The sequence below is a fragment of the Mytilus trossulus genome, chromosome 4, assembly GCF_036588685.1.
Source record: "Mytilus trossulus isolate FHL-02 chromosome 4, PNRI_Mtr1.1.1.hap1, whole genome shotgun sequence".
In the NCBI taxonomy this organism is placed as follows: Eukaryota; Metazoa; Mollusca; class Bivalvia; order Mytilida; family Mytilidae; genus Mytilus; species Mytilus trossulus.
In genome coordinates this window covers 18,241,549-18,269,470 of record NC_086376.1, presented here as the reverse complement: position 1 = coordinate 18,269,470, position 27,922 = coordinate 18,241,549, and the positions used below count along the sequence as shown (strand labels likewise).

At 31.6% G+C, this 27,922-nt stretch overlaps 1 protein-coding gene across 2 annotated transcripts; it reads left to right on the top strand.

Moving 5' to 3' along the window:
* Positions 1–547: 547 nt before the first annotated feature.
* LOC134714807 (centromere protein H-like) lies at positions 548–27,218 on the top strand. Of its 2 annotated transcripts, none has more exons than XM_063576386.1 (9): positions 548–738; positions 18,572–18,710; positions 19,081–19,132; positions 20,018–20,089; positions 22,530–22,607; positions 23,297–23,360; positions 23,955–24,006; positions 26,494–26,584; positions 26,939–27,218. In XM_063576386.1, the coding sequence occupies exons 2-9, from the start codon at positions 18,611–18,613 to the stop codon at positions 27,090–27,092; spliced, it is 663 nt and encodes a 220-aa protein (XP_063432456.1). In that variant the 5' UTR covers positions 548–738; positions 18,572–18,610; the 3' UTR covers positions 27,093–27,218. The 2 variants fall into 2 exon arrangements, with proteins under 2 accessions (XP_063432456.1, XP_063432457.1); XM_063576387.1 differs by having other exon boundaries at positions 568–730.
* Positions 27,219–27,922: the final 704 nt, after the last annotated feature.

Below are 27,922 nucleotides of genomic sequence, written 5' to 3'. Positions count from 1 at the left end.
GAGGGCACCCAGCTGTGAAACAAATTCACCTCCCATGCTATTGAGACTACCTGTCTTTACAGGTAAAATACTTGTTTATTAGATACAATTAACGGACCTGTAGCAAAACAAAGAACCAAACTTTAAGATGGATAAGATCGGGATAAGATTAATCACATTTGCATTTTCGCCGCATAATTAAAATTTATTAACGAACTATAAACTGATTAATAATATCTAGATATGAATAGTTAAACCAAAATATCAATAATTTATTTTCTTTTTCCCTCTAATTCAATTTTTTTTATGATTTATTTTTAATTATATCCGATACTGAAATAGACAATTAGTAGTTAGGTGATGAAATTTGTCGTCTGCTACTGATAAATACGAAACTACGATTGAATACGAAACTACGTTATATTAACGTAGCTGAAAAGGTGGAGACTCACACTACACGATAAATCGGTAGTGACCAATCTCTGTGTTATAGTAGTCTCAGATTGATTGTACTGTATTTTTGATGCTTGATCAAATGGTAAGCGGAACATACGTGTTATTCCGTATGTTGTTCCGATACTTGAATTTTGGTTCACAATTTAGCACACTAAAATTGGCGGGAAGTGATGTGTTGTCAAATTTTGTAACACATTTCAAAGAAGATATATATACACATCTACATTGAAGTTGCTAACCGCTCAAACTGAATTACTAGTACATGGAATGATGCTGTTGGTGTAAATATTACCAGGTATATAGGTAAAGGTCACAACTTTATATTCACCTTATCCATTTTTCAGTTTTTGGAGTCGCAGGACAAAAAATAAACAATGAAAAAACAGCCTCTTTTTTTTTTGCTGTTCTAAACATCAAATTATTTGGCTTTCATTGTATGTACAGAAGTAGAGGCTAAATGGTTTTCTGATGTCGTTTGGTATCAATTGTGAGGTCAAATCAGAAATATAACGGAAGTAAGACCAAGAATAACCAAAGGGTATACTATTCACAAAATTATCAATGCCAATGGGCCATTAGTGCATTGCATTGTGTAACAGGAGTGGAGTTTCCACTGGCTTCGTTCTCCTATTCCCAAGTTCTGGAATGTTAGACAAACTATGTAAAACAAATAAATATAAACAAGATGTTTATTTAAAGACATATCCTACCGTAGTCTAAGATCGTTCATCTTGTCAGTTCGTTTGGTATTTGTGTTTGAACTTATCACACGGGGAAACTCCGCATTGATGTCACTGCGGTACTTCTGGCGTAGAAAAACAGTGCAAAATACGTTTTTTCTGCACTTTTGAATAAAAAAACATTTCTAAAGGTACGTTTTCATTGTTGTTCTCAATTATTGCCAAAAAATGCCAATTTTCTAATGCCCGTTTCAATCCCAACTTCCGAATATTTAAAAACATTCTAGAACTTCACAAAATCCCATTTCCGGCCTCCATTGCTTTGTGTACATTCCATTCAGCGTCATCAATCTTGTGGCAGGCAATACAGGTCAAGCAAATCGTATTTTTAGGAATTTAAAAATGACATGCTCCTTACCTCTTTCTCGATTTTCCCGCGAAAAAAACCCAACCAAAAACTATATGAAAAAAACGATGTCCATGCCATAATTTTGAACAGGCATATAGAGTTGGTTAATAAGAAACAATTTACATTTATTTTTCATAGAATTTTCTTTTTATTCATTATAAAAAGATCGATATTCTGACCATCATGACTGTAGGTAAATATTCATACAAAATTCCCTTGATGTCAAAAGGGATGGCAAAAAAAGATCTTTCCTGTTGAATAAAACCCAGAACTATTGCAAAATATTTTGAAGCAATATCCCAGAAAGAAAAAACGTAATTGCCGTAGACTGAAAAATCCCCTAATTGACATTAGTGCAATTTGATTGGGTATTACGAATTGACATCACGTGATTTTGACGCCATTGAAATTTTAATGTAAACAAACAAGGTCAGAAGGTTCCGTATGGGACATCATCGTACATTTAGTTACTGACAAACAATTACGAGTCATCAAGCTTGCCAATGCATGGTTATAAAAAATTAAAGCTAAGTCGACAGAAAAAATAAAAAAAAATAGCCTTAGTATAACGACTTATCATTACACCTGGATACATTATGGCTGAATATGAGTTACATACATAAATACTTAATAAAATATACAGAAATGGCTAATCTACTTGTTTGAATAAAGGTTCCATATTTAAAACCAAACAATATGAGGGTCAATTTATTTCAAATCCTAAGTGTAGACGGCCCAGAACCCAGTGAGTGACATACTTATAGTTCCTAGGGACAACGAGCCCGGACGGGCATTTGCAAGAACAGGAAGTCCCAACTAAAATAATTACATGGCTGGTCTCGGGAGAAAGAGTTACAGAACTATAAGTAATACTTAAGTTACTAAAGTTAACTTATTTTCCCAAATAAATAGCATCAACATTTTAACAAAGTGACTTCCATTACAATTGAATGGAATTTTTAAGATCAGTGCATATATATATTAATTTAGGTTTGGTTGCATTTACATCACATGTATGTGCAGCTTTTGATGACATTTGGATGCATTTATTAGACAGGGAAACTCAGGTTAATTCATGTACTTAGGCACTGGTTACATCGAAATGTAAAAATAAGAAAATCATTATTGGAACCTTATTGCCTGCATCCATCTATTATTTTACCTGATGACATATTTCTGACAAATTTCGATCCTACACTAATCAACTGCCACAACAGGCAATGGTGGATCCAGAAATTTTCATTATAGGGGCCATTGACTGCCAAGGAGGGGACCCACTTAGTCATGCTTCAGTTATTCTCTATATATGACAAAAAAAATATATGTCTATTTCCTGTTTCCCGACAGACCCTAGATATTTTTATTCATATCCGGAAAAAAATTGTTTCCTGTCCGATCCAGATCTGAATCTTACTATGCCCAAACATTCAAAATGGCTGCTTCCAGCACAAATGTGCTACAATTATTTTTTAAAAGTTTAAAAAATGTTGGCAACGGGAGGATTATTAAATTAAAGCTACTAGTGTTGATCGGAATTGGTCTGAAATCAGTTGGTTGGGCATGGCGATGTTGATAATTGATTGGTATTTTGTTCAATCGATTGTCGTTTAAGTTTCCAGACTTTAAGCTTATCAACTTCCGGTCCGTTTACGGTTTGCGATTTATATGCACAGTCAAACAAATAATAACAAAAAATATCAGTCGATGACAATAACAATGTAAAAACATCCTATAATTAAAGACATAACCAATTTCCTTCTTTATAAACGTGACAAAAGCATTGACTATATATTTGCAGATTGATGGGGAATGTTATTTAAGATTAATAACTTTGTATGAAATACTTTCTTTCAATACCGGTACTTGTTACTTAAGAGCGTACAAGTCGTTATGATTTTAGACAAAATAATTCCGTTGCTTCATGAGAACGTATTGCAAATCGCCTTTTATTAATGTTTTATTCATTTGTAGCATCACATACGTCATATTCCTTTCCAAATTGCTTGCCAAACATCGTTTATTGTTGTAAATTTTCCGAAATTTGTCCGCCATTTATAAAATATAAGAATCAAGAATCGGATACGGTGCAACTATGTAATATTTCCTCATTCTTGCAATTATAAGTTCAGACACACGAATGGCACAATTGACAGAAAATGATGATCACAAAAATAAAAAAAAAAGCATTCTACACGAATTAACAGACATTTGCTTAATCCCCTTTTTTACTGTATATATTATAATGCAAATGCATTGTTTTATTTTTTTTCTGTTAATTTTGAATTTCTTGAAGTTCAAAACTTTATATATTTTCTTAATTAGAAGCAGTCAAATTTCATACAGCTATGTTACTGAAATTGTGTTGTGAGTTACACCATTGAAATTTAGAAATGTTGGTGTCACTGTTGGTAATTAATGTTGTAATTATGAGATAAAATATGTTCAATATTAATCTTGATTCTTATTAATTCATTGTTTTAACTGCTAAATAGATAATTATCCAGGATTATAAATTAGTACGCCAGAATATGAAAAGGAAACAAAAGATCAAATATGAATGTATAAACAGTTTTACTCTGCGATGATATGGAATATACACATTAGACATGTACAATGAGACTAAATGCATGATTTCATTTAAAAAAAAGGGCAAGGTATTATGATGCGATTACAACCGATAGTCGGTTGGTTGCTGTCAGCCGATTGTAATAAATTATCAGTTGGTAATTTCACCCGATTATCCAACACTAAAAGCTACTTTAAAGGGAAAATTCACGATTTTTTACTTATGGTTTAAATATGTTCATTATGACATAATATATATATTCACAAAGTTTTATCGCTATATGTGCAGTAATAAAGGAGAAATTCAATATTTAATGAAAAAATATTAACTACTTCCTGTAGGTCGTGACGTTTTCTCCTGGTTTTTGCATGCCGGGATTTAAAATACAATCATTAAAAGTCTTGGTTTTTAATCGTATTTTAACGTAATCGTAAGCGCGCCGATGACTTATGCTTTATCTAAATAACCATCCGATAATAAGAAGATAAAACGCACAGACGTTCAATTGTACATATTCATATGATAAATTTTCTATGTTAAACGTATATATTCGAATTATTTTTGTAGACAACACAAAAAGTTATAAATTTATTTTTAATTAATATATTTTCGGACTGATAAGGTGAACAAAGTAAAGTACAATAATCTGTAAAGACAATATGTTGGTGTACTCTTATTGACCTTTTACTATCTCTGCTATGACTTGGTTGATACGATGTGTGTATTCACGGTTCTCGTAGATGGCTTGTTGAAAGGTAAATTGTTATTTGCACTTCGGTATTTAACCACGCCTCTCGGGCACACCTAGCCAGGTGTGACTGTCTATTCGGATCAGTGAATTATAAGACAAGGGAGCATTCAATATACATATTTAAAATCTATATTCAAGTTGGTGACAAATAAAAATTGATCGCCGTGGAATTATTTAATTAAGTTTGGTGCTATTATTTATTTGAATTCAAATAAGTTAATTTACTAAGAAATACACAATTTTCGGTTAAAGACGGGAAACTTAAATCATATGTCCGATTGAAATGATTTACACCTTTTGTCCTTGATTGATGTCTAATAAAAAGGAGAACTTAGAAATTATAAATAGCTTTACCAAAGTATTTTTATTTGTCTTTATTAGGCAAATAAATGAATGAAAACACTTAGATTTAGACTTTTTAAAAGCCACGTATAAATTAATAACTGGAACTCACTGAAGATAACTCTACCAAAGCGGAATATAATATGAACGAATAAAGAAAAAATATTTTTCTACTTGAGAAGTTTTAAAAATTGACAGCAAATTTAAGGTTTCCTTGGAATGGAATCAAAAAATTACGAATAGATATTCTTTATCAAGTGTGAAAACGTCAACCAAATTTAATCATAATCGGGGACGTCCTTATTAAAAAAAGCAGATATTATGAAAGGACAATTTAAAAATTAAAAATCACTGGTAGAATAAAAAAATTTCGTTTGCAAAATATATTGGTCAGGTGAACAATTGTGAACTGTCTCGTCTCACTTTGCGTCTGTCTATCTGTAGATTGTTGTCAGGGGTGGATTAAGGCGGTTTCAGCTTGAAACTTTAATTTCTTGATCATTTTACTTCACAAAAGTTCGAGATATCTACATTTCACCCCTTTGGAAGAATATTTTCATAATTTTACCTAAAACTTTGCGCTCCCCTAACTGAAAATCCTGGATCCGCCCCTGCGACCTGTATTTAAATCAAATTGGTCCTCTTCTTCTTCTTCTTCTTTTGGTATACAATAGTCTATCGAATTTGATGATTACATACTGTTGGTATACGTGGACTAGTCTATTTACAAAACTTTTACCCCAATTTGCACAAAATGTATGTTTCTTTGTTATGTTCAATGTTCACATGTATATATTTAAAATTGCGCTGTAGTTCCGTAACTTTCTATCCGGGCGTATAAACGAATCGTCGACAAGTGCGCACATTTTTTAATCAGCATTTCTGGAATGATCCAACTATGTCCTTTACTATTGACAACGAGTAAATATTACATTTTCTCCAGAGACATATAATTGTGTCTCTGATTTTCCCAAATTAACCCTTGGAAAAAATACGTATACATTGTATTTGTATAGCTTCAATTTTTTTTTTTTGTATCATTTTTTTTTTTATAAATAATATTCTTTACACCAGAAATTTTATTTATAAACAAGCGTATGAGTTAAGTAATGACTAGTATATTATATCACTTTCGGACACGCAAGACAGAGATGTATATTATACATGTACCTGATAGTTCAAAATGGAAAGTTATAAGTTATCGGCCGTGTACACTGATCAATACCTACAGAAGTGAAACGATGCATGAACTTGCAAGCCCGACAGGAAATCGCTTGAATACCTGGACGTGTCACCTTACACCCCTCACAATACCTTTGGGAGTAATACCTTAAGCCATGTGGGTGATCAGTGGAGCGAAGATCCTAATTTATTTGAATAAAGTATATATTACATATTTTACTTTAAAGAATTATGAACGAATTAGATTTTCGAAAACAATTTTCACGGAACACTTATTTATGATTTGAACTTTGACTTTTTAACTAATTCCAATATTAACAGTTTAAAAATAACAGACTATATGGTTATTAAATAAAATAAGAACATTTTCCGTTTCAAGTTAGTTATTCAGATAAAACAACCATACGATTAACAAGATATCAACACGTAATTAAGACTACATCGGTTACTGTAGTTTTGTTTCTTTGTGGTTTATAGACATATCGTGATTTTTAATTTGGACAAGATAACAAAATGGCGGAAGGCAGAGAACTGATACTCAAAATTTAAAATCGATGGTGACCTCTTATCTAGCGGAATAAAACTTTAAAATTTATAAATTTGAGCATTTTTATACAGAATGGACATAATATCATTTTTTGATTTTTTTGCGAAGTTTCCCTTTAAAGGGATTGAATCATTTTGGGGTACTCTAACCAAACATGACATTTAACCGACTGCAAATCTGACAGGGAGTGCAAAAATAAAAAAAATCAAAGAGCAGAATGCTCTGAGGGATACGATTGCCATAGTTTTCATTGACACATGTATAGCAGTTCTGCCAAATTTTCATTAAACAAATGCATGAGATTTGGCCAAAATTCAAAAGATCAAAGAGGAAAGAAATAGATCCAAGAATACTGTTGCAAAAAAAGCATGAACATGCGCGAGTCTCAAGCATTTTTGGCCGGTAACCCTGGTACAGCTGGATAGTAATATTCTCTAAACTAATTCAACTGCACATGCAAAATGTAACAATCTGAATAGTCACTCAACTTAAAGAATAGCCAATCCCCGTTACAAGTGTATGAGCCATGTACTTATTGTGTTTTATCGAATTATAGTTATCCTGTACCATTGTAAACTCGTACCATTAAAAAAAAACTTGTACCAATGCAAACTCGTACCATTGCTTACTCGTACCAACTAATATTTAAATGCATTCAAATGGTGTTAAATGATGAATATACATGATATACGTTACTTTCACCCAATACCTCTTAAGTCTGTAAAATGTATATAATTTGAAAGTACAATGACCAATTTGTAGCTTATGTTCCTTGTATATTGGATAGAAAATACTGTGGCAGATGTAGATAATTAAGGTATATACAGTTTCACCCGAAGAAAATTTTTTCATGAATAATTAAATCTTAGCAGTTAGTCAAAATGATTGCCAAAATTATTTTTACTGTCTATAAATAAATGTAACAATGAAATTTAACTGATTCCTGTTAAGGGGTCCGCATTTTCCCCGCAAAAAAAGCACATGGCTTTCAACAATTGTAAACATAGCATTCAATTTGTGATCATGGATTACAGCTTTAATTAACTTAAATTGGATATACATATATTCAACATGTTCAATTTTAATAAGGTACAGTTAAAGCAATTTTTTAACTTTCCTCTGGATTAAGTTCTACAGTGGCGGATCCAGAACTTTTCCTAAGGGGGAGCCCGCTGACTGACCTAAGAGGGGGCCCGCTCCAGTCATGCTTCAATGATTCCCTTTATTATCAACCAAATTTTTTCCACAAAAAGGGGGGGCTGGATCCGCCTATGTTCTAGTTTGAAAGATCAGTTAAAACATTAATGCTTTAAAACATTCTTTATTTTTGTCTAAGTTTTCATTGAACTCCTGTGTAAAATTCAAGTAATTCAACTTTATTTCTATTTTAAGTTTACAAACAGAAACCCATAAAACTTCATATTTTTATATATTTTTCTGAATGTTACGCATATGCAACTATTCCAGTCATAATTAGGTTCGATAACTCTGTATGTGACTGGTTTAATTATGATTATGTAAAATGTACTGGTTACCCAAGTAATGATTTCAAAATATATATATATATATATATACAACGAAATTTGTTTGACATGCACACGTATAAAAATTGCGGTTTTTATCCAACGCAGTCATAGGTTTGAACGTAGTTTTCAATTTAGACTCGTTTATATATATATTAGATATTGCATCTTTGTTATAATCCATCTGTTGTTTCCTTTCGTTGATATAAAATATTATCATAAAATGATTTCATAAACAATCGTATAATGATCTATAATACTAATCTTATATTAAGTCTTGTCAAAACTTACATCGTGATTAGGCCACTTTGCCATGTTTGTTTTCTTTGATCACGTTGATGACTTAATTAATATCTCCACAATCTAGCTTTATTAATTATCATACGAGTTACAATAACGTGTCATGTTTAATTGCAATAAAAACAGTTAAATCTTATTGAACTATTTGCATGTGCAAAATAAGTGTCGAACATCGTCTACGTTTGAAATTATTTGGTCGCCATTTTGTTATATGTAACTTCGAAATTGTATCAAAACAAATAGCATGTTTCCACTTTCACAGAGGGAAATAATGTTTAATTCTATGCTGCATTAAGGTAAGACAATTATTGAAAAGACATGCATCTAACAATTTTTCGATTTTCATCGTAAAAATCTACAAAAATATATATTCCCATGTCGCCCCACGCTATCAATGTTCATGTAAACTGCATGGTCGGTGCATGTCAATCTTTATTTTTAGAGAGAGACTGTTTCTTATAAATGTATTGAGGAACATGTGAAAAGGAAATTTCTTGAGTACAAAAAGACACAGTGCTGGAATTTCTCGCTACATTGAAGACCTGTTGGTGACCTTCTGCTGTTGTGTTTTTTTATTTTGGTCGGGTTGTTGTCTCTTTGACACATTCCCCATTTCCATTCTCAATTTTACACTTTGATAAATATTTGAAATATTACTTTCCGATGTATAACTAAATGAATACCGGCATGTCGTGTCGTTGTGAACCTTCAACAGTGGCCGCCATTTTGAAAATATTGCTGAGGACTGCCAAAATATGAACTTTTCAAACAAACTTCGAAGCAAAAAGTTTAATACCTGAACTGATATGGTTTGGGATTTACTTTAAATAAATATGTTGTCGATCTTTTTAGGGGTTGGAAGGATATAAGCAACAATAAATTAGTTGAGAAAATTGATTTTACAAAAAGGTCCCATTGCAATTTTGTCAATTTTTACGAAGATGTCAACGGAGGCTGTGTGGCTATGTCACCTCAATTTTCAAACTTATTTCGAAGCACGAAATCATATTTCTGAACTGAAACTTAAAACATATTTAATTGTAAAAAAATATAAACTGGAAAACGCGGGGTTAGAAGGAAAAATATACATTATAACTAAAAAGTTATGACCGTTTTATTTATGTACCCTGGATATGACTTCCCAGTAGTACAAGTTAACTTTTTTGGTTCCAATGCCGTGGTACGAGTTAACTTGCTTCCGTATCTTATCACCGTAATATTCTAGGCGGAACTCTAAACTGGACCCCTATTGTGTTCACTTATCGCTACACTAACCTTCGGTGCGAAGCTATATATAGAACGGCGGACCAGTTTAGGAGGATTCCTCCCCATTTCTTACTCTTTAATTATTGAAGTTCCTTTGGGTCAGAGGGCATGACTCCTTTCCGTACACACTCCTCTGTTTACATTGAGATCGTTCTTAATATAATACGACGTTTACCGGTATTAACGAGTTAATTCTTCTTGACGAATACTTCGAAAAGGTAGACAACTCGAAACGATAACATGGAAGATTCCATTTCTGCTGAAGGGGTGTTATAGGTAATTTTTACGATGAAACATTTATTTTAATTTAAATTATGCATGTGATTTAAAATTATGCAACAACAATAGCCCTCCATATGCAGACAGACATTGAAAGAATCCCATGAGTTTCAAATTAATCAATGAAGCGGGGAATCACTCAATCAACCCTTGAAATCAGGAAAACTACACGCATGTGGGGTCTCACTAATTAGCGACAAAAGGCGTCAAGAAGCGACAAGAAGAAAAATAATAAGTGACAAATTAAAAAGCAACAAGAAGCTATTGAGCGACAAGAATACATTTTGTTATCACATACATTAAAATATTTTTTAGGATTATATTGAAAGATGAAGAAATAAAAAAAAATCGATGAAGAGATTGTGTACTTTTTATTATCATATTGACAGATGTAGAAATTAAACATGTGTAAGAGCAAATGAAATGTAAACGCTATAAAATGAAAATAAAAACAAAGATTTGTCATCTTCCTTTTGAAGGATTTAATAAAACAAAAACATGAACTATTATTTCCTTCCTAACTGTACAATTAATTTTTCCTGATAGGACCAACATTCCCTGTGGCTTCACTCTAAGGTAATACACAATTAAGAGCAACAAATGAGATTAACTAGGTGCGTGTCCTTTGTTTTATTGCAACAATAACATCCATTAACACCTTCATCAATTACACGCACCAGAATATAAAATTATTGTACCGAATAGTGAACACCTGTTGAAAACTCAAGATTGTCATCAGTTTCCTTTAATCTTCAATCTATATGCATAAACATGATAAATATCGTTAAATGAGACAATACACTAAATAAAATTATGAAAAATATTCACATTTTGATTATGTTTTCCTCTTGTTTGATTTCAGTTCTTAATTTGTATTTCACAATTTGTGTATGTATTTTCTGGACAATTATGCACAAATAATACATTTTGCAAGTTAATTATATATTGTACAAAAATGGTTTTGAAAACAAATAAAAAGACAAAATATACTTCCTGTGATACCTTATAAAATATCATGTAAATTAATGTAGCAACTGAATTAGATTTACAAGTTTCATTTTTCCCCCTATCAATATTAACTTTCCTGTCGTTGAAATTGTTTTCTTTTGCATATTTTTTTAATATTTATTTCGAATAAGTAATATCAGGGACGTATATAGAGGGGTAGGTAACTTCTTAACAATCCTTGTTGCGATAAAAAATATGTAGAGAATCATTGTAGAAACCACACTGTACACCTTAAAACTTTAAAAGTTGTTGATGGATTTTAATGAAATAAAGATTTTCTTAAACTTAAATGATTCCTACATTGATAGAGTTAATTAGGTTGATAATGTTCATGTCCTTCATGTAATTTGAATTATTTAAGAAAGGAGGGTAATTAGTTTTGGGGCATTATTCTACTTTTGGGGTGAAAAACACAATAAAACGTAGTTCAACTGTTCAGCTAAAAACTTAAAAAGTTCTTGATTGATTTTGATGAAATTCATTTTGTCTGAAGTCTTAATGTTTTTAACATGTACAGAAGAATTTTCATGGTTATCAATAAGGTATAAGATTAAATATAAACAATTTAAAAATGTATATATATATGTTCAAATCCAACGATTCTCTACATATTTTCCAAAAATTATGAGATTCCAATTCTTCTATTTTAAGTCCTTGGTAATATAAATAAAAAAAGGTTTTCTTGTCGCTAAATAGTTTCTTGTTGCTAATATTAATCTTCTTGTCGCTTCTTGACGCTTTTTGTCTCTACAATTCTTTTTGTCTCTAATTAGTGAGACCACGCATGGACATTAATACATAAACAAACCGCGACTTGCGATTTGGAACAAGAACGTTTAATAAATGATATGATGAATGGTTCTCCATTTCTTTATGAGAGTACAGTATCAAATATCAGTTTCATAACGGTAAAATATAGAAATACTCCACTTCAGTTCTTGTTACAGAAATAGAATTATCGATCGGCTTTCAGAGAACTCTCGCAAGTTATCAAAATTTGGGAATTCCCTCTGACGTGTTTCTAAATTTATAAAAACACTAAATATAAATACTGTTTAATTCTGATTTTCCGTATTGTTAAAAACACTCATATAAGTCCAGGAAAATATCACACATGAAGATTATGAGTAAAACATTACAGGAAAGTTGTTTATGTTCAATTGTTTTCCTTGTTTTTACCCTTTAAAGCAAGACAATCATAAGAATCTGAGATGTTGCCGAATGTTTAGAATAAAACGAATGACGTGAGGGAGTGTGTCATAGGGTCAATGGTAAAAGTCTACAGATTGCTTGACAGCAATCGTATCCCAATAAAAAACCCGACCTACCGACCCTGATTTATTTGCCTTCGGAGCAGGAAACAGACATATATATTTTTTTGGGCCTACAATCAAAAAAAAATTTCTCCTCAAAAGAGGGGGCTCAGGATCCCTGAAAAACCCACTAAATCCACCTCTGACAGGTGTCATAATTTGTTGTTTCAAGTAATCTGCTTATCTGATGTGTCATAAAAGTTTTCTAAATTAATTCTAAAATTGTAAATAGAATTGGTTAGTCATCATACAATCACAATTGGCAATATTTAACTTTACTGTTGTTCAAGACAAAATTGTAGTTAGATGAAAGCCATAAAGTGTAATGAACTCATTAGAAAGCAGAGTTTATCTTGAAATCCGTTTAAAATGTTGAAATCAGATCTAGACTTGTTTCTGTCCAGTTCTGATTTTAAAATTGACACCATTTTGTATTCACTTCTACTGTAAATAAGCCTCCTGAACACAAAGAAAGATAACTCAAATTTTATGCATTTTCTCTTTTAACTCAAAATCTTTTTTCATCCCTCTAACTTTTGGACATTTAGGTTGAGGTATTTTTAGTCATGGTGCAAAGATAACAAGGTCTTTCAAAGGGGAAAAAGGGTGTTCTTCACTTTGTATCTCATTACTACTGATAGATTAACTCAAAATCTCTCTTCATCCTTTTAACTTAGATCATTTATAGTGGATCTTTTGAGTTGTGTTGCAAAGATAAGAAGGTCTTTTGGAGGGGAAAAAAGGGGGATGTCTTCACTTAGTATCCATTATTTTAATGCTATTTTTTTTTAATTCTTAGCTTATTTGGCAATTAATAAGTACAGGAATCCTGCAAATGAAAGAATTTGAAGCTTAGTAGCTCATCTTAAGTATACCAAAAGAAAAACAAAGAGATATGAGGCTATTTTAAAGTGGTACAAAATGTATGAGACTATTTCAAGAGTAAAAAATAGTGCACACAGAAACTCAGCAAAAAACTATAACCTGAAAAATCTGGTTGCAGAATTAATCCCCCCATGAAGATTTGTAAAAGTTGGCAGGTTTGCAATATATTCTTGATAATGATATAAATAATACATAATCCAACACATACACATGTATACTTGTAGTAAATTTTGTAAGTCTGAAACATTTCCAATGAAGTTACATGTATGCCTCTCACATTAACATGATAACTTCATATTTTGTTCTAGAATTCAATATGAACAGTCATAAAACTCATATACAATGATACAATTTGAATTATAATAATAATAATAATAATAAATTCTTTATTTAAAGAGGGTAAACACAGTTAGTTACAATCACTAATCTTCCCTGAGGCCCTCATATACATGTATGTAATACAAGTAAAAACAAAATGATAATAATAAGAGAAAAAAGCAAACATACAACATATAAAGACATAATAGTTCAATGTACATGTACCATGATTAAAAGATATGAAACAGTTACATATCGCATGTGGTAAATAGACCTAGTATATATATACAAATCATTAAAATCATACATTCTAAGAGTAATAGTTGCAATCATTTCAGACTGAATATTGGGACTGTCTCAAGTATTGTTTTATAATTTGTTTAAAAGAATAAGTGTTTTGCACTTTACGCATTTCATAAGGTAGTCCGTTCCATAAAACTGATCCAGAATAAGCAAAAGATTTTTTAAACAGTTCAGTTTTTGGCTTTGGAACTATCAAATTACCTTGAGTAACACCCCTTAAAGCATAAGGATTATTTACAGATATAAGTTGAAACTTTTGAATTAGGTACTGTGGTGCTTCTTTCCGCATACATTTAAAGAGCAATAAATATTTGTGGTATTTGATTCTGTTTTCTACTGTCATCCAACCAAGTTTTTTAAATAAGGGGGCTGAAGGGGATAATGGGTCTGCATCAAGAATTAATCTTGCTGCTCTTTTTTGAAGTTTTAATATTCTTACTATCCCTTCATTTTTACATTCTCCCCAAATAATACAGCAGTAATCGATGAGAGGCAGAATATACCCGTTATAATATGCTTTCCTGGCATTTATATCTAAAAATTTCTTTAATTTAGAAAGAAGGTATATTCTTGATGAAATGCTAGCACAAATTTGATCAATTTGGTTTTTCCAGCTAAGCGTGCTGTCAATTTTAACACCTAATAATTTCTCACATGATGAATTTTGTAGTATTTCTGAATTTATTACTAAATTTGGTTGAAAAGATTGGGTTGATAACTTCTGACTTGTTCCAGTAACCAAACATTTAGTTTTTTTGGTATTGATGAACATATTATTCATTTTGCACCATTCTTCAACTTTGCATAAATCTTCTTGAACATCATCATGTAAATTTTCTATACTTTTCCCGGATTTATGAAGAGTAGTATCATCAGCATACAAGTCTGTTTTACAATTTTTAATGCACAGGGGTAGGTCATTTATAAATAAGACAAATAATAGAGGACCTAGTATAGATCCTTGGGGGACACCAAATTTCACATCTTTTTTATCAGAATTAACATTGCAAATGTTTACTTGCTGTGTTCTATTACTTAGGTATGACCTGAAAAAACCTACTGCAGACTCACTGAATCCATAAATAGCAAGCTTTAAGCAAAGAATGTCATGATCTACAAGATCAAATGCCTTTTTAAAGTCTAACAGTATTGCTAAGTTAAGATTACCATCATTCATTTCTTTCAGCCATTTGTCAATGATATCAATAAGTGCAGTTTGACAAGAATGATGTGGCCTAAAACCTGATTGTGTAGGATGTAAAAGTTTAAATTTAGACAAGTACTTATACATGTTATTTGAGACATGCCTTTCTAATACTTTTGATAAAGATGGAAGTACAGAAATTGGCCTGTAATTTGTTGCTAAAACCTTATCACCATCTTTGTAAACTGGTGTTACCTTAGCATTTTTCAGTAATGAGGGGTAGATACCAGTATCTATCATTCTGTTGAATATATATGTGAGAGGAGAGGCAATACATGGGGCACTTATTTTAAGGATTTGCGGTCCAATATTATCAGTTCCTGATGATTTATTTACATCGAGTTTAATTAACACATAATAACTTATAGTAATTAAGGCTTAGATTAATTAATGGTTTGTTACTCCAATTCTGGCCCTGCTAAGCTGTGGGTACACAATGTAGGTAGGTATAGAAATATTTTTCCCCCTAAAATCTGGAACAATATATCTGTGGATCTGATCGCGACAAGACTGGACATTGGAAATGAATAAAATAATTTTTACCTTAGTTTTGTCAACCATTTTTGCAGGGTCGGTTAGGATTGGGGAAACAAACAATATTTGATTTTAGGCCTAATATGTTTAGGAAAATTAACAAATCATTGGCAGATTCTGGGGAAAGGGGGGGGGGGGGGGTCAGGTGATGTATATTACCAATGAAATTTATTGCAGTTTCTGTACAGTCATGAAGATATGTGTAGAAATCACCTTTTGCTATTTTTTTTTATCTCAAACCTGTTAAATGGGAGACAGTTCAATGGTTATACATGTATCAGGAAAAAAGGAAATAAATACAAACTTGTGTGTTCTTTCTAAAGTATCAATCTTTAAAAAAGACTTAAGGTAGCACTCCACAGTTAGAAAATAAAATAAAAAATGAGCCCCAAAATGTTTTATCATCTCCTATTCCTGGATGTCTAATACATTAACCTAACTGTTTGTGTTGTACATGTGCATATGTATGTAATCAGTATCTTCCATAGATTCAATTTTCCAAAGTTGAAAGGGTGAAAATTAATTCCTTTTATGTGTATCCATGGCAACATTCAGCATTTATTTACCATAAAATATTGCAAAAAGGGGGGTGAACATGTCATATATCCCCCCAAAATTTGGATCAAACTAGAATTTCAATGCCTTTGAGTGATACCTTTTTAGAAACTGTTTTCTTAAATCTTCCTAATGATCAAATAAAAAATGGGTGTCTTTCGCCTCATTTTTTCGTAAAATCCAATCACAAAGTTCGTGCGATAAAAAGTTGGAAAAAAACATTACAATAATTGCCGGACCAATGTATGGTATGGACATGCAAATACGGACTGTCATACAGAAAACAGCCTATATTACATACATTACATAACCTTGATGTTCATATAAACCCAATACAAAGGCTATTTTAATACTCAGCTATCCAAAAATGAATTTTATTGCACACTAGCTCTCATATTTAAAAAATCCACAGGGGCCAAAATGCGAAACTACACACCTAACTGTGGAGTGCTACCTTAAGGTGAAATTTTTCCCCTCCTGCCTCAATTTTTTTCATGTTTTCTGTGTTCTACTAGTTGTTACGATGAAAATGGTACCTTAGTTTTTAAAATTGGTTCAGTAATAAAGATTTTATGAAGGTTAGCAGTTGGTGTTGAAACGCGACAAAAAGTGATTTTAAAATAAATGCTGGATCATAGTGAAAAACTTCAAGTCTGTCTCATTTTTGGGGTAAATTTCTAAAACTTTTCCCTTTTTTTTATTTGAAATTATAAAATTACCTTAAAAGAGGACAAATTGTACAAGTTTTAGGTGTTTGAAAGCACTTATAGGTAATTTTTGCTGTAAATAGCATACCTAACCTTGGTTCAGAAGCTCTCAAGCAGGGTATAAATTTCTAACAGTACTGGCATCATTAAATTTGATTAATGCCAAATTATGATATAAAATCCTGCTAAAAATGTTTATTTGACTTATTCGCATTCAAAAATATAAAGCGATACATTCTGAGATTATCATATAAAGCGCAATCTTTGGTTACAAGGGCAATGCTAACGGGGTACAAATTTAAGACCGCAACATGTCTAAGTGTCAAAATGTGTATATTTGGTTGCTAAGGACAGTAAACAATAAAATTAACATAAATTGCATTCCTAGCAGTTTTTTTACCTTCAGAACTAAAACAAGAACATAAAAGACTAAAGATTTGTGGTCAATTTTAACTTTAAAAGTGCATTTCTGTGCTTTCTGATGTGCCATAAGGTAGCACTCCACAGTTAGAAAATAAAATAAAAAATGAGCCCCAAAATGTTTTATCATCTCCTATTCCTGGATGTCTAATACATTAACCTAACTGTTTGTGTTGTACATGTGCATATGTATGTAATCAGTATCTTCCATAGATTCAATTTTCCAAAGTTGAAAGGGTGAAAATTAATTCCTTTTATGTGTATCCATGGCAACATTCAGCATTTATTTACCATAAAATATTGCAAAAAGGGGGGTGAACATGTCATATATCCCCCCAAAATTTGGATCAAACTAGAATTTCAATGCCTTTGAGTGATACCTTTTTAGAAACTGTTTTCTTAAATCTTCCTAATGATCAAATAAAAAATGGGTGTCTTTCGCCTCATTTTTTCGTAAAATCCAATCACAAAGTTCGTGCGATAAAAAGTTGGAAAAAAACATTACAATAATTGCCGGACCAATGTATGGTATGGACATGCAAATACGGACTGTCATACAGAAAACAGCCTATATTACATACATTACATAACCTTGATGTTCATATAAACCCAATACAAAGGCTATTTTAATACTCAGCTATCCAAAAATGAATTTTATTGCACACTAGCTCTCATATTTAAAAAATCCACAGGGGCCAAAATGCGAAACTACACACCTAACTGTGGAGTGCTACCTAAATTGTCAATGATGTAAATGAAGTAATTCCCTATATAGACATGGCTAGTTTTCCAGATTAAGTAGTTAAATGATTAAGTACGGATCATAGAAAAAATATGAGGGAGCTGTGTGAATGCTTACAACACTCGTGCTTTACCCAGTGACCATCATGAGAAAGACTGAAGGAGCAGGGTGGAAGATTTGTATTGTCATACATGTAGTTATATATGGTAGACTTTTTTTGTAAAAAGAATATAAACAAACTGGAAACTGATTAATGTTACTTTATTATTAATATATCTGTATTTTTTTTTTATATTTTCCAGATGTAAATCATGTAAATTAACAAAACAACAATCAAGTCTATGCACATACATATTATGGAAGAAACAGAGTTAGAAAAATACCAAAAGGAAGTATGGATGAGGAGCCAGATTGAAAGCCATGATATTCAGAGAGAGGCAGGTATAAAAGTATTTAATATTCTTGAGTTTTTTTGTTTTGAGTAACCAAGCAATCATGTCTGCCTGATCATCTATATTTTTGAAAGTTTCTTAGCAAATCAATGATTTTCCCTTTCCTTTTTGTTGAGCGTACCCATTTTGTATATCCTATTTAACCCCAGCTTGATTTACCAATAGATTTCAATTGTGAATGTTCCCGACATGGGTTCACCACTTGTGACATGGATGCATGTGTTATTGTATTTACCTAAAAAGTCATAAAAAATGTTTAAACAAGTTTATAACAAAGTAAATGAAACATATTATGGTTATTTTAGTTTAAAACCCTATCATGAAACACAAGCTCTTACTATTTTATGTTTCTTTTTCAGCTACTAGTTCTACAAAAGTTAATAAAGATGACTCAGTGAAACTGATCAATTTGTAAGTTACTATGTATCTTATGACATATTTGTTTCATTAGTGCAAAGCAACAAATTTCTGCAAGTGTTTTTTTTGCACCTTTTGAGAGTAGAAAAATAAACATGATAAAGTGAATATGTAAAACTTGGATCTTTCACTATTTTAAAACTGCATCAACAAAATTTGAAAATCTCAAATTAGAATGCTTGGAAAAAGGCTAGTAAGGGCTAAACATGAAAAAAAAAGTATCTATGAAAATAAGTTGTTTTACAGTATTATTTATTAATCTATACAAAGCAAAGTTTGTTCTTCAATTGATAATAAAATTCATATATATAATTTGACTAATTAGGTTACTATTGACTCTATATATTTGTAATTGAGATGAAGATACAATAACTGAATAATTCCTTAAATGGGTAATTAAATCTACTCTTCCCATTTTGAATGTGAGGAATACTTACCATTGCTTTACTTCTTTGGAAATATAGGATTTAATTCATTTACACATGGCTGATGCACATTAATGTTATTTTGATACAAAATGTGCAAGATCTCCGGTTATCCTATTTAAGACTTTCATAGACATAAACCTTGTTGAAAGTCATCCTTTTCCCCACTTCTACTTTAGAAATAAAAAAATCAAATCATTCACATGAAATTTGTTATTTTAGCATGCATGCACTGAAAGTAAAAGGTTGGATTATAGAATAGATCAACCTTACTAGGTATTGCAATGTTTCTAATTAAAGACGCTGAGGTTGTATTGGGAATTTTCATGCAAAAATCAGGAAAAGGTATTGTTTTGTCTGTGACATTGAAAATATGAATTCTGTGAAATTTTAATTAAGTTATTATTAATATTGATATAGATACACATTGTACCTAATTTATTCAATTCTTCAGATTAACAGAGTTAGGTGAAGATTTAAGAAAACAACATTTTGATAAAGACAGAAAAGAAGTCATAATTAAGAGGTATGTTTATATATAGAATGCCATACCATTATTTTGACTATATCAAAGAGAAATAGCATCATCTTGTTTATGTAACTGAAGTTTGCTTACCATATGCTGAAATCTGTCCAGAGTTATAAATCTTCACAAATTATATTGTAGATATTATTCATTGCATACACTTTCAATCTCCTACCTCATAGCAACATGTTAAGGAATGATATGTTGGAACCAATTTGCAAAACTCTTAAGGGAGCTGTCTTGGTGGCCATGTTGCACATTGGTTAAGCTTGCTCTTCATGAAATCATTTTTGTAGAGGTCAGCAGGAGACATTGTCTATTCCTAATTTAACAGTATTTTATGTTGTTTCTCATGTCAAGAAGTATGTATTTATGTTCTTCTCATATATGTTATGATGGTATGATACTAATGCCCTAACAAAAAGGATTGTTCCTGATATTCATATGATGAAATCATAATCTTTCAATCAGTTAAATTGAAGTCTGGAGCTGGCATGTCAGTTACCTTCTAGTAGTTTTTTGTTATTAATGTATTATTGTCATTTTGTTTATTTTATTTGGTGACATCTTCTGACATCAGACTTGGACTTCTCTTGAACTGAATTTTAATGTGTGTATTGTTATGCGGTTACTTTTCTACATTGGTTAGGGGTTTAGGGGAGGGGTTGAAATCTCATAAACATGTTTAACCCCGGCACATTTTTGCACTTGTCCCAAGTCAGGAGCCTCTGGCCTTTGTTAGTCTTGTATTATTTTAATTTTAGTTTCTTGTGTACAATTTGGAGTTTAGTATGGCGTTCATCATCACTGAACTAGTATATATTTCTTTAGTGGCAACAAGAAGAAGGATGCCTCTGGGTGCGGGAATTTCTCACTACATTGAAGACCTGTTGGTGACCTTCTGCTGTTGTTTTTTCTATGGTCAGGTTGTTGTCTCTTTGACACATTCCCCATTTTCATTCTCAATTTTATTTGGAATGTTTTCATGAATCAACCCTGCCCCAGTTAATACAATTAAGATGGTTTGGATACCATCCCCTTAACCTGATATTTTCTTGTATTTCATGTCATGAAGAGTTGGAATATTTATTGTTTGCATAAAGTAAAGGGGTCTTTCCTGTCCCATATTTTATAAAATTGGAGAAAATATAATTGCCTTTTGCATACTGAGTGCAAAATTTGGAGATCCATTTTACCTGGAAACAGATCTAGATAGATATACAAATGTAGGAAGATGTGGTGTAAGTGCCAATGAGACAACTCTCATTCCAAATTAGAATTTAAAAAAAAAGTAAACCATTATAGGTCAATGTACGGCTTTCAACATGCTGAACAACAAGCTATTAAGGGCCCAAAAATTACTAGTGTAACACAATGGTCTAATCTATATAAAAAAACGAGAAACAAGAAACATGTTTAAATTACATAATCAAACAACTTCTGTACTTCAGATTCCTGACTTAGGACAGGTGCAAACATTTGCAGCGGGATTAAACGTTTTAATGGATCCAAACCTTCTCCCTTTTTCTGAATTAATAGCATAACATAGAAAAAAAACACTATAAAAAATATGTATTTAAGATATTATGATATGTAAAAAAAAATAAAATAACACATGGTCAAATGATATTAAATCTGTTGTATGTGAATTGTTGTTTGTATTGAACCCGCATTAAACCTATGTGTTTTGACTGCTCCCTTGATAACTTCTGTTACACTATCGCCAAGTTTGATCAATCAATCTCTATCTGAGTAAATGGTGAAAAGAAGAGCTATTTCAAAATTAAGTGATTAAACCGATATTGCTTTTTATAGATGTATGACTCTTAACCAAAGAAGCCATAATACCCAGCAGACACACATATTGAACTGATTTAATTGATAGTGGAAGATATTTCTCAAAATTCCTTCTTTTGATATCTCGCAAATAGAATTTTAACATTGAAAATTATGTACAATGTATTTAAATACTGTAGACAGTGCTCATACATCTTTCAACAACCAGGGTTGTATTCTTGATATATACTGACATTTCAGTAAAAGTTACCCTTTTGCCCATTGATCTAGCAATTTTAGATACTTTCTTGACTGGCAAATACTACCTACTTCTTGTAGTTTTGATAATGTTTTTTTCTTTCAATAGATTATAATAGATTACAAGATAATTAATGGTAACAGTTTTTAAAAGATTTTAAAAACTTAAATCTTACACACATATTTCTAAGATAAATTTGCTATTTCCACTTCTAAGCTCTTTATTGTCAATGAGAATGTATGTCACTCTTAAAAGTAAAACTCATAAAATGCAGTCAGTTGTAGGATTGATATATAAACTATAACATGATTTTACATTGCACTTTAATGGAATATCTTTTAATCATTTTCTCAAATTAAATTTATAGTACACAGTCTTTACAAACTTTAAAATGTTTTTTGATAGAATACAGCTTGGGAATTTTTTGGTTAAAGAAATATTTGAAGAAGAGAATATAAATGATGAAAATAAAGAGAAGTTAAAGTGAGTATTTAATAAGAAGTTAGAATCTTCCTCTGGGGTTGGCAATATTGGAATTTGGGTACAGAATTTGGAACTTAATAATAACTTTAAACAAATAAACATTGTAGCTGTCAATCTGGTTGTATTTTTCTAATTTTCTATGAACAGACCAGACATATCTCTGTGTCAACAGTTTGTTACATGACACTGTACCTCTGCCTTCAGATTCTACCTAGAAAAGAAGGGCGAAAGATACCTGAGAGAAAGTAAAACTCATAGATAGAAAATAAACCACAACGCCATGGCTTAAAATGAAAAAGACAAACAGACAAATAAAAGTACACATGACACAACATAAAAATCTAAAGACAAAACAACACCAACCCCACCAAAAACTAGGGGTGATCTCAGGTGCTCCAGAAGGGTTAGCAGATCCTGCTAAACATGTGGCACCCATTGTGTTGCTAATGGTTTTACAAACCCAGTAAATAGTCTAATTCTTTGTGTCACAGTCATGAAAAGAAAAAGGGAATTGTCTTAAAGACATAAGGATCATATATCCGATTTCTGTGAAATGGTTATTCAATAACAGTCAACCAACTTGTGATGGAGAGCATAAAATTTACAAAGGGATGATTTCAACTTCACCATTTAGAACTCTTGGTTAAATAGCTTCCTTGTTATGTTAATATCTATTTATATATTGGCAGATACATTGCTGAGTTGTTAGAGAAGCAGTGTCGACTTGTCACAGAAATAATGAAAGCCTTAAAGGTATGAAGAAATGAAAAATAATATATGAATTTAAAATGACATTGTAAGAAGGGAAAGTCTTATCTAAATAAAAAGTAATTGTTCTAGGCCTACTTTTTATGTAAATCTTATAAAAAAATGAACCCAAACAGATTTCCATATTAAGACCTCTTACATTTTATATTGAAGGTAGAAAACTCACTTTTTGACATTAGTATTAATTTATAATTATGTATATATATATATTGCTCAGTCGTCCTGTGATTTTTCTTGTTTTAATGCATTATATAAGTGATATTTTAATTTATGATTAATTGTAGACCATACAGTCAAAATGTCAAAACACATTTATAAACCTATAGTAATATGTGTTATCGCTATTTTGTGCATTTTTCCTTTGATCTTTTTTGTGATAATTTTCATATCATGCTTCTCGCTTGAGATGGAAAAATTATCGCTAGAAACTAATGAAAATGACATTGAAATTGACAACGTCGTCATAGGTAAAATAGCGATAAACAGATTACCTGCTCAAGCGAGAAAATCAATCTCGTTGAGGTAATCAACGATAATCTATAAATATCTAGATTACTATGATGAGTATTTCTTTTCTAGAGAACAACTGAACTAAGAAGTAAACTGGATTCTCTGAAGAAAGACAATTTTGGTAATTATTTACTTTATGTATTTGTCAAAAGGAGCAATCTGAGACTCACGAGCCTTTATCTACCAAGTGATGTGGTGCTTTCCCTTGGTCCACAATTGTTTTTCATGTTAGATATCATGTAAATATAACTGACTTATAAACTTTTTAACTCTATTAAGAAAATTCTATAAAATGTCAAAATTTAGAAGAAATTTACTTTTTTATAATTGGTTGCTCCTGGACAGGGAACAATTCACTGATATGTTTTCTGTATGCAGTGAAATGAGCATTAGCTGTCTCATAAAAATCTGGTGATCCTAGTACTATGCAAATAACTTTTGTTAACTCTTCTGGAGTTTTGATGATGGAGAAATGTGTGTTGAGCAAAGGTAATTAAAATGGTAAAAATTTGCATTTGTGTTTAACTCATCAGATGATGAAAACAAAACTCCAGAAAGTTATGACTAAATAAACAATAAAACTTCAGACATTTTTACATCTTTTGGTATCTATTTTATAAAAATAGCTCATACAGTTACTTGGTGATATTTTTTTGAAAAATATTGATTTCAGTTGAAATGATAGGACATTTTTAAGTGAGAACTCACTTTTGTCCTATGACAGTATGAATGAAATTTTTGATTGCATTAAAACATGTTTAAATACAACACAATTCTTCAGGCAATAGGGAATTTTTTAAGGGTGCAAAACGACTACTGTTGCATGGAGCTATAGGATTCTGTAAAGATAGAAATTTAAAACATAAAATGAAAAACGAGAAATTTTCCCTCATTAAATTCTCTGTAATTACATCATCGTAGATGTAATGGTGCTGAAACTTATTCTACATCAACTTATGATATGGATGGTATACATAGTACTTGTCATTGCACAAGGTCATGTTTTTCTCTGACTGTTTATGAAGTCTTTACACTAAATCCATTGGAGCTTGGATGTGTACAGATTGATAGTTTAGTCTTAGATGCATAATTTTTTATTAGTTATTAGTGGCTTTGAGTTAGTAGCTGTCAAATAACTGCGAGTACTCTCAGATCTGTTCATTGTGTCTTTTTGTATCGGGATGTATAAGTACCTTGCCACGTCCACTTGTATTTTTGTCCATCTGATGAGTTAAGCCTTTTTCAACTGATTTTTAGCTCACCTGGCCGACAGTTTTTCTCACCACTTGGCGTCCGTCGTCCGTCGTCCTTCATTGTGGTACGTCGTTGTTAACTTTTTACATTTTGAACTTCTTCTAGAGAACCACTGAATGGAATGAAACCAAACATGGCATGAATGTTCCTTATGAGGTGCTGACCAAGTGTTGTTACTTTGTAGCAGATTCATCATCCAAGATGGCCGCCAGCGGGGGACTTAGTTTAACATAGGACCCTATGGGAAATGCATACAAATGACTTCTTTTAGAGAACTACTGAATGGAATGAAATCAAACATGGCATGAATGTTCCTAATGTGGTGCTGACCAAGTGTTGTTACTTTGTAGCCGATCCATTATCCAAGATGGTCGCCAGCAGGGGACTTAGTTTAACATAGGACCCTATGGGAAATGCATACAAATGACTTCTTTTAAGTGAACAACTGAATGGCATAAAACCAAACATGGCATGAATGTTCCTTATGATGTGCTGACCAAGTGTTGTTACTTTGTAGCCGATCTGTCATCCAAGATGGCCACCAGTGGGGGACATTTGAATGAAATTAAACATAGCCTGAATGTTCCTTTCCTTATCAGGTTGTGTTGTCACTTTTAGCCAAATTTTATATTTTTTTATATGATTTCAAAGACCCAAGTAGAATCAGGTGAGTGATACAGGCTCTTGACAGCCTCTAGTTATAGTCTGTTCTTATGTTGTACTGTTATACCACTGTCCCAGGTTAGGGGAGGGTTGTGATCCCGCTAACATGTTGAACCCTGCCACATTATTTTTGTCTGTGCCTGTCCCAAGTCAGGAGCCTGTAAATTCAGTGGTTGTCATTTATTTATGTGTTACATATTTGTTTTTCGTTAATTTTTTTTTTTTTATGTAAATAAGGCCGTTAGTTTTCTCGTTTGAATTGTTTTACATTGTCTCATTGGGGCCTTTCATAGCTGACTATGCGGTATGGGCTTTGCTCATTGTTGAAGGCCGTACGGTGACCTATAGTTGTTAATGTCTGTCATTTTAGTCTTTTGTGGATAGTTGTCTCATTGGCAATCATACCACATCTTCTTTTTATATACAGCAGCTATCTTTGTTTTTCATTTTGCCAAGATCACTTTTATTTACTTCATATTACTAAGTTTCGGTTTTGGAGAAATGATTTTACATATGATTTAGCATTTTAAAATTTCAAGATATGCTGCTGTACAGAGTAATTTAAATTCTAGTTGATGATACTTGGAATATTTATATCAATTCATCACCTGAACATTGATATTTTGTAATTTTCAAACAAAGAGGAGGTGAAAAAGTGCTTGTGATAAGATAGATCTATTATTTTTTACAGAGAAAAGAACAGAAAGTAGAAGAATAATGTTGGAGATAAAGGAGAAAAATGAAGCTAAACAACAAATTATTAGAGACCCAGAAACTATGCAGTAAGTGAAATTTGCATATACAGTAATAATTTTTTTTAAAGAGCTCTGAAAAATGAAGCTTTCTCGGAGGAACAGGGGCAATTGGTTGAAGTATAAATGATAGCATTTGGAAAAATAAATAAAACTTTATACTAGACTTACATGGAATAAATGTATGCACTTGTACAATGAAAATAAGAAAAGCAGATTAAATAACATTTTTTGCAGTTATTAATGTTAATATATACTTCACATGAATTAACAGAAGGTAGACATACAACATTACAACACATACAAATTAAAGAACACCTTGATATTACTGTGTAGTTTAAAGCAATTGTCAAGAAATATTCATCTGACCTTTTGATATTGCAGATCCTTGAAAGAGTTTGATATTATAATGCAGAAGATTGTGATAGCCAGACATACCTTGCAGGGTCTTGTGCTGGGTAGTGGTGTTAACTGGGCAGATGACGCACAGTTGTTGGAGGTTGTCCTAAAACTAGGAGAAACTTTGGACTTTAAGTGATTTATGAACATTTGTTGTTAACTTGGAGAACATGTTTACTTATTTATTGGTGAAAATCACAGATTGTTTCAATTATATGTTTGAAATTTGTCGGATTAATATAAAAATAAACTTAGTAAAAACCAATTTAAGTTTGCATGGCTTATGTTTCTGAAAAATGGTTATCAGAAATGTTTTTCTTTCCCAAGAGATAATTTCTGTTATACTATTTTATAAATAAAAAAAATTTAAACAAAATAAAATTTAATCTTGTATATAATGATGGCCAATTATGTGCTTTCCTTGGAGGTTGTTAACTAAACCATATCAGTAGCCATTTTCCAGTAGTGAGTACAAAAGCACTGACAACTGTATGTTGATTTTCAATGATACTCTAAGCAATTTTTGTTTGTTTCATAAACATGGTATTGTAAGAGATGAAAATCTTTATTTTGGTGTAATATAATCTTTCTTAATTTGTTTTAGATAATGATGATTATTGATTTTAAAAGGCCAAGTGAGCTTTTCTCATCACTTGATCACGGTCGTCCATGGTTGTTAACTTTTACAAAAAACTATTGGACCAAATTTCACCAAACTTGGCCACAATCATCATTGGGGTATATAGTTTAAAAATTGTTTTCGGTGACCCGCCAAACCAACTAAGATGGCCACCATGGCTAAAGATAGAACATAGGCTAAAATGTATTTTTTGGCTTATAACTCTGAAACCAAAGAATTTAAAGCAAATCTGACATGGGTAAAATTGTTTATCAAGTCAAGATCTATCTGCCCTGAAAATTTCAGATGAATCGGACAATGGGTTGTTGGGTTGCTGCCCCTGAATTGAT